This window comes from Nothoprocta perdicaria, unplaced genomic scaffold (genome assembly GCF_003342845.1).
Source record: "Nothoprocta perdicaria isolate Ctin4 unplaced genomic scaffold, notPer1 scaffold_4, whole genome shotgun sequence".
Lineage (NCBI taxonomy): Eukaryota > Metazoa > Chordata > Aves > Tinamiformes > Tinamidae > Nothoprocta > Nothoprocta perdicaria.
Window position 1 is genome coordinate 443,786 of NW_020455643.1, and position 8,194 is coordinate 451,979.

Below are 8,194 nucleotides of genomic sequence, written 5' to 3' on the forward strand. Positions count from 1 at the left end.
GCACCCCGGGAAGGAGCGGGGCCGCCGGGCACGGTGAGGGCTGCCCAGACCCTCGCTGCCACCTCCGCCGAGCGCCAGGCCCGTGTTCACCCGTAACCAGCAGTTGTGCAACCGTGTGAGAGCTGCTCTGCAGGCCGAGAGAAAAAATCCACGACTAATTTKTGCCTTTTGCTTTGGAAGGGCAAGTCGTTCTGCCAAAAGCTGTTATATCTGAGCCCTTCTCTGGCGTCTTATTAAACAAAAATACTGTTTCTGGAAACCTTCTATTGCTTCTTGGAAAACAGGACTGGAGCTTAGTTTTAGAATGTTAATTTTGTTTCACTGAAGGATTTGTTTGAATATGGTTACTGGAATTGTGATTTCATGTTTATTTAGCTAGATTTTGTTTGAAAGCCCTAAGCTTTGTAAAAATAAAACAAACAGAGCTGTGCTTGAACATACTAGGACGAGGCTTGTTTTGTCTGTTTAGTTAGTTAGTTAACCCTCATCAAGAGCTAAGGGAACACAGCTTGCCTGGGGGGAAGGACTTGCTTGGCTTTGGAGGATTCCTTGGGGTGCCTGTTTAGTTCCGTACCGGTTTGAAGACAGCAGGAGCGTCCGTATCGGTGCTGACAGACGCACCTATCGGTGTATGATGTCCCGYGGCCGCGGATCCCGAAGCGGCTCCTCGGCGGGAACGCCGGAGCCGCGACCGAAGCCGAGGCCTGGCTGGGCAGCGCTCGGCGCGGAGGTCCCGGCACAGGAGTGCATGTGCCTGGGACRTTCCTCTTGGAGAAGTGATCAACGTGCTTAAATAAAACGTCTTTGAAGTAACTTGCTAAGGGGACATTCTCGAACAAGTCTAGATTTGCTTGAGAGAGGAAATAGTCACACACAGAACTGCATCAGGTGCAAACTAGGAACCTTGTGCATATTTGYGAGCAGGTAGTTTGCTTTCCTCCCCCCAACTCTCCAGAGATGCGATGACTTGGAAGTCCTCCATGAAAAGGAATCCCCCTCGTCGGCCTCTCCGGCAGGCCCCAGTCTTCCCGTTTTCCAGAATGTGCTGCTAAGGTTTCTAGATACCCAGGCTCCCTCGTTATGTGAGTATTAACTAATCTGTATCACAAAGTAGGTCACAAACAACCGCTCTCCTCTCCGGTGGCTGCTGTTGCTGCTCTGTAGTGAGTGTTTGTGGCTAAGTTTCCGTGATGATTTCCTCTGCTTTCATACGTGCAACTTTTCTAAATTTCCTGCCTTGTAATAGGATCTTCCTATGTTCTGTTCTTTCCTTTTCACCCAAGGAAGGTTGCAGAAATTACCTTTATTTCTGTTTAGGCTGTGATGGGCTTTGAGGCCTGCCATGGGTCTAGGCATCCTAGGCCTGTGTAGCATCAAACTCCTTTTTGACACACGCGCTCTCAAAATAACTGCTTTGCCTGCAGGTGTGAAAGTTGAAAAGTGTCATTCTATGAGAAGATGAATTGAAAAAAACAAACCAAAAAAGCAGGATGCTCTGTGAAATATCGTAGTCTAATGAAACTCGTAGTTTAATGATATCTCAGGTGCTACAGGTTAGTGCTTTTTGCCTTTTTTTTTTTTTCTTTCTTTCTTTCTAGTGACCTTTGGCTAAACCGGAATTGAACTGGTTTGAAATGTGATGCCCAAACCTCTCAACGTTCAAAAAAAGAGATTCTAGGGTATTGACTGTGCTCTATTTTGGGGTTAGCTGTGAGCGTGGTTTTACCAAACCATCCCAAATATTTGTTCTGCAGACTGGTGTGTCTGAGGGCCGTGTTTTGTCTAGAGCGGTGCCCTTGGCGTGGCCGTGCYGCCAGACGGAGCGGGAGCCGGGCCGGGAATGTTTCCCTGGCTCGCAGTGCCCCTTGACGTCGGTTTGCGCGCGTTGCTGACGCGGCGCCCGAGTGTCCGTGTYCCCGGGAATGGGAGGGACGTCACGGGTGTCGTTCCAGGGGGATGTGTCCGCCCTGCGGCCCGTCGGCACCGGCGCTTTGCGGGAGGTGGCGGGGGGAATTTCGGGGCAAATTGGGCTGCTATAACATGCACACTGCTGTAACGTGTGCTCTAGGGTAACAAGAATCCTGCAAACAAACAAACAGAAAGTTAGGGTGAAAATTAGAGGACTGGACCCTCTTACAATATATCATAAGAGTTGTGGTATAGAGTTAAAATTGCAATGTTGCAAACCTTCCTGGGTTATTGAATAAATAAAATTGAGTATAGTTGCGACCAAAGAAGACAATGTTATTTTTATATTGTATTTTTCTAAACTTTGAATGGTCCTTGGCTAAATAACATGCACTTGTTGTATAAACCTTTTTTCTTGATAAGCATGATTATGCTCATTTGATAAAGCTTAATAATAAATTTAAGTAATCCTTTTACATTTTCAATATCTGGAATGCAGGTGTCTGGGTTATTTGAAAATATTTTAAAATGTTTTGTGTTAAGGTGTTAGTGATAATGTTGTCTCATATATTCACTCTAAAAAGCCCTTGTAAGTAAAAACCTGATGGAGCAATGAAAACTCTGAGGTGAAAAGGAGAGGGGTCACTGTGAGCTGTCACGTCTCCAGTCCCTCATACACCATAGTGCTGCTAAACCCCGTACAAATACATAAGGGAAAGACAGGGTGAGAGTTTAACAAAAACACACCTTAAGAACTCGGCAGTTACTGAAATAAGTTGTCCTTAGGCCTCCCCTGAAGTTCGGAGTGAGCAGGTTCCTCTGCCTGGAAGTGCCTGTGGGCGGTGTAGGTGATGAAATGTGTGAAATTCGTGACTCGCAACTTGAGAAAAAAAAAGTATCGTAGCAAAGACRCTGAAGTTTACTCTTGAAATAGAATTTGAAAGGAAAGGAGCCACACTGAGTGGTCTATTTTAATCCGAAGCTTGAGCATCAGGTTGGTTTTCATTTGCACGAGCAGGGTCCTCTCCTCCCTGCTCRTTTTTGGTAGGCACCTCTTCCCAAAATGCCAGCGGGTGCCTGGAACCGACAGCAAAGCGAAACCAGGCAGGTTGGGTCATCGGAYGGGAAATGAATCATCCTGTGGAGGGGAGAAACCCACGCAAGATGCTTTTCAGTGAGCCTCTATTTATTTATTTATTTTTAATGAATTTGCAGGGGGTTGTAATTTGGATAGCTGAAAAGCAAATATTTGTGTGTTGAAATTTGTCTTAAGTTTTATGTTTTTTTGATAGCTGCCCCAAATAGCGACCACGAGAGGACAGTTGGTGAATTTGGTGCTGCTGAATTCATTTGACACGACGTTCTCTCCCATGGCGCATACATGTGCACCTTGATATCCCGGGCAGGCCCATCAGTCACTGCGCCTGCCTTCACCTCTATTCCAAGGATCATGGTATTAAATTGGAGGCACCACCTCAGTGCTTTTGTTCTCCCGTTTTTGGTATTCTCTGTTGTTCATGGTAGATATTTTGCCAAAGCATTAGTATTTCTAAGACATGATATTTAAAGAATAGAGAAAATTAGAAGATCCATTGTGCTTCATTCCTGTCTATAGCTTGGCATATTCCGGGTCTGGTGCAAGTGCATTGAACTGTCACTTCCCCAGTGATCAAAATAGTGCAGGAAGGACAAAAAGGTTTAATGCAGCCTTGTGAATTTACCGCTGAACACCCTTATTTGCAGTCAGTGAAGACCTTTTTTGCCTGTCRGTGAAGAGGAGGGGCAGCTTTACGCAGGAGCAGCCTGTAAGGAGCCGGGTTAGCCGCCCGCACCGCAGCGAGCAGCGCGGGGTGGGCACGACCTGCTGCGCTGTTTGCAGAAGGCCGAGTGTTCTCTGGGGAGGAAGCGGCCGTGATCTGGAGATAGTAAAGCCAGGCCTTGTGACGCTCACACGCAGTCAGGGGCAATCTCAAGTCTTCCACCAGATGAGCAGTTTGAAACTTTTCTGGAAATAGTGAAAGAGGAGGATGACGCTTAATTCTTGACTGTGGTCTGTATTTGTAATTCTAATGTGATGTAGCCTGTTTTGCTGCACAGCCCACGTGGAGCTGATGGCCTGCCGAAGCCTTTGCTCATATTTGGTTTCAGTAATTGTGTATATCTCTTACAGTGGTCTCATGACCAAGTTTGCTTCAAAAGATAGGAGATGATGGAACAAAATAGCAAATAAATCTTGGAGGATGAAGAGTCAGCTTTGAGTATTTGCAGAAGTTCCCCGGAACTGCCTGTGTGTAGCAGTCCCTGTGGGCAGAATTGCACGTAGGGATGTACTCTAGGGCTTTATTTTCCCCTTTGGCTCCTGCCCTTTTCTATCCTTCTGTGGACTTAGACTGAGAAAGTCCTTTTGTGAATAAAAGCTTTAAATACCTAAAAAATTCCTGCCATCATGTTTTTTTTTTTTTTTTTTTATTCCATAAGCAGGTGGAATACTGCAATATACCTGTGATCAATTAAACAAGACCTCAATAAAACGTGACTTGCTCGCACCAAACCGCTTCTCCACGGCCCGAGGAGCATCACGCCCCTCTCGCAGCCCGCAGCCACTGGCGTCTGGAGCACTAACCAGGTCAGCGTTATCTCCTGCCTGCCTCCTGCGTGGTGTTCTTGCCCTGAATATGCTGGTTTAGCTAGTATTTAACATAAAGTGACCCCAAATGGATAGCGTTTGCTTTCCAAGTGGCTATTCTAYGTTTTGCCCTCGCTACCACCTGCTTCTGGGTTGCTCTCAAGTCCTCTGGTTTCCTCCTCTGGCCCAGTCCTTTGCACCTGCAGGGAAGCCTGTGCTGGGCCCGTGGGTGCAAATACCCCTGCAGGAGGTTGGGACCCCCCTGCCCTGCCCCACCGCTGTCTCCTAGAGGCTCCAGCGTATCCAGGTGCCTGGGAGGCCTCTTGTCCCAGGGCTCTGCCACTTCCCGTGTCCTTGCTTCCCCGCGGCGCTGTCAGTCATAGGGCGCTGCATCGTAACAGCATGACGAGTTGCAGACTGCTCTAAACCTTGTGCAATAGCAGTGCAGACCTATCTGTGAATGCAGTGGGGGTATTTAGTRGTTTCAATTTCAGTTTTGGATTGTCCTTGCCGGTATCCAAAGGTATTTATAAAGTCACTGTAAGCAAACCCSAAATCAGATCTCTGAATGAACTGCTGAATTTTGAAAGTTTGAGCTTACACTCACCTTAAATATTCATTTTCCATGACTTAGATTTTCTCTCCGATGCCTGGGAGTCKTGTGGGAACGTGACCCCCTCTTTACACCGAGGGATTTCGTTACCAGTGAGAGGTCGGTCAAGAGAGAAGCGAGGCTGGCAGAAGTGATGTTCCCATCCAGGTAGGACCTGCTGCACCATGTGCAGGMCGCGGTGGGTGAGTGCCGCTCATGGGAGTCAGGGGACAGGGCAGGATCCTCCCCGCCTGGCSCCTCCGTTCTGCATCCTTTGTTTTCTCATCGTTTCCTCATGCTGGGAAAGGGGGGCAAGTACTGAACAAGCCTGAAACAGGAATGTATCTCTGCTAAGGAATTTTCTCCTTAAACAGCAGTGATAGCAGTTAATGATATTAAATCCTATCAATACAGGAATTGTCCAAGTTTCTTTTGTTTCCATTTCCTTCCTTGGCAAGGTTGGGTTCTGGCTATGGGGAGTGATTTGCTGCTGTGAGAACATGGGATGAGCTGTCCCTGGCAGCAGCAGGCAGGACAGTGCTCAGCGCTTACTTAGTGTCATCTGCATTTTGTCCGTGTTAAAGAGTAGGGGAAAGTAATTTGGTTCTTCTTCTAAAACATTTTTRTTAGAACTAATCCAGGTACCTGGATTTTTCCTGTGCAGGTTTTATTTTGCTTTGTTTATTGACTATTTTAGACATGCAGTGTCTTTGAAAGTATTTGTGAAATAGTAAGTTATTACACTTAGCTGCTGTTTTCTTTCTTTTCTTTTTTCTTTTGTTGCAATAAGGTAAAATATACACTGGATATCAATATACTTTATCTTAATTTTAAAATCGCTTGAATTTTCTGTAATGTTTGTGGTTAGGTTTTTTTTGTACTTATTGACGTAACAAAGGCAAAGAGCATGACAAGAAATTTATTTATGAAAACTGCAGGTGCGATGTAAGTAGGTACAAAAAATTGTAATGAGTGCAGTTTATAATCACTTTCTGAAGTAATGCCCTTTAAAATGTTTTGGGGTGAATTGTGTCCGTGAAAAGCTCTGYGGCTTGTGAACAGCTGTTATGTAATCTCTTTCCTTGATTACACCCAGTCATTCGGTATAGGGAGCTGGGGTATTTATCCATAAATATGTGTGGTGTATGTTTGTGTCCCTGAACGTGCTGCTGCTCCTGGCAGGTCATCACTGGTTTCTGAAAGGTGACGTGCAGTGTTGTGCTAGTCCAGAGCTGCAATATGAACGTAAAATAAAGCAGTTTTATCTAAACTGCTTTATAAAATAAAGCAGTTTTTCCCTTCTGCTTGGGCTTATGCCTGAACGGTAACGTGCTGACCCTGGCAGTGGTGCTCGCAGCAACTACCTGGTGCTTGCACACCTGGCKGCACACCCAGCTTGGAGTCAGCGCCCTGTGCCCGCCGGCCGTGCGTGTCCTGCCCGGGGAAGAGCTCTGCCCCCTGCCCGGGGAAGAGCTTGGCCCCTCCGCGCGCTGCGAAGGACGAGCTCATCTTCAGCCGGAACGACTTGGAGAGGTGGTAGTACAGGATGGGGTCGAAGCAGAGGTTTGATACCGCGAAGAGCAGGGTGGATTCCTTGGCTTTGAAGAGCGTTTGCTTCAGGTAGCAGCTGGTTATGGCGTCGCTCTGGCTCAGCGTGTAGGGGATGCGGACGATGTGGTAGGGCACGAAGCACGTGAGGTAGCCGGCCGTCACCAGCAGGACGTTGACCAGCGCCTTCCGCACGTTCGCGTAGCTCTCGCTGTACTTGTTCTGGTAGAGCTGCCGAACGACGAGGAAGTTGGAGACCAGGATCACGGCTGAGAAGTTGAGGAATATTGCTGTGCAGATGAAGTTTGTGAACACGTGCCAGTCCCTTCCAAATTTCGTTTTGAGATCGATGCATCCCGCGTTGGGGCTTTCCTCGATGTCTCTGATTGGGATGGCCATGTTGGGCACCGTTAGGAGGAGAACCATGGTCCACACGACTGCGGACAGCATCTTGGCAAAGCCAGGCTCTTGGATGCGGAAGATCTTGTAGCTGTGCCTCAGCTGCAGGCAGCGGTCCATGCTCACAAATCCCAAAAATATTATCGATAAGTACATGTTCAGGTAGATGAAGCAGGCTGTGACCTGGCAGTGGAATATTCTCAGTTTCCAGGGTGCAATGCCCAGGTCAACGATGATTTTAACGGGCAGTACCAACGTGAGCAGGAAGTCTGCTGTGAGGAGGTTCATCAGGTAGATGCTCATGCACTTCTGCCTCTGCTCTCTCTGTGTGAATGCCCACAGTGCGAAGCAACTGCCGATAAATCCCACCAGAAAAATCAAGTAGTAAAAATAGGTAAAGGGCTCCATTTCTGTGTAGATGGTGCATTGTGAAACATTGCTTGGCATCATATATTGCTTGTGCAAGGTAGTTTTCTGCTAGATGGCAAGAATCTAAAAGCTAAAACAACCCCCCCCAAAACAAGAAGACATCAACTTTTTCTGAAAAACGATAGTTATTCTATCTGTCTTTCTTCATATAACTTCATGAAAACTAAAACCACAAAAAAAAGTGTGTGTGTGTGTGTATATATATATACATATATGTGTGTATATATATATATATGTGTATATATACATACACACACACATATATATATAGTCCCCATTGATGCTGCTTCATGGGTATTTGAGAGGCTTGTGTTCATATGCAATCTGGAAATGGATGAAGTTTTGTTGTTGAAAGCGTATAGATTGCTGAGAATATCCATCACCAAAGCAGCATTTCTGAGTGCTTGGCTTTTAAAAAAGAGGTTTTATTATATCTGCTTGGGATAAGCTGATATTAAGTAATTAATGATGGTCATAATAAAACTTTCACCTGAACGGTTACAACTAAATGTAGTAGTAATGGATAATATCTATAGCAGTCTCAAATTATCAAAATATATAAGGAGCTGCTGACAAATAGGCAGATGTGTTGGATCACCACCAGGGTTGTGTGAGGGTTGTGTGTTCCCATGGCGGGCCATTGCTTGCAGAGAAGCAGGAGCTCCGGGGGTCTCCTTGGAGGCGGGAGCTCC

The 8,194-nt window shown here is 46.4% G+C and overlaps 1 protein-coding gene across 1 annotated transcript; it reads right to left on the bottom strand.

The window, feature by feature from the left end:
* Positions 1-6,437: 6,437 nt before the first annotated feature.
* GPR171 (G protein-coupled receptor 171) lies at positions 6,438-7,520 on the bottom strand. Its single transcript, XM_026045207.1, has one exon. It carries the CDS (start codon positions 7,518-7,520, stop codon positions 6,438-6,440), a length of 1,083 nt encoding a protein of 360 aa, XP_025900992.1.
* Between the last annotated feature and the right edge of the window lie 674 nt (positions 7,521-8,194).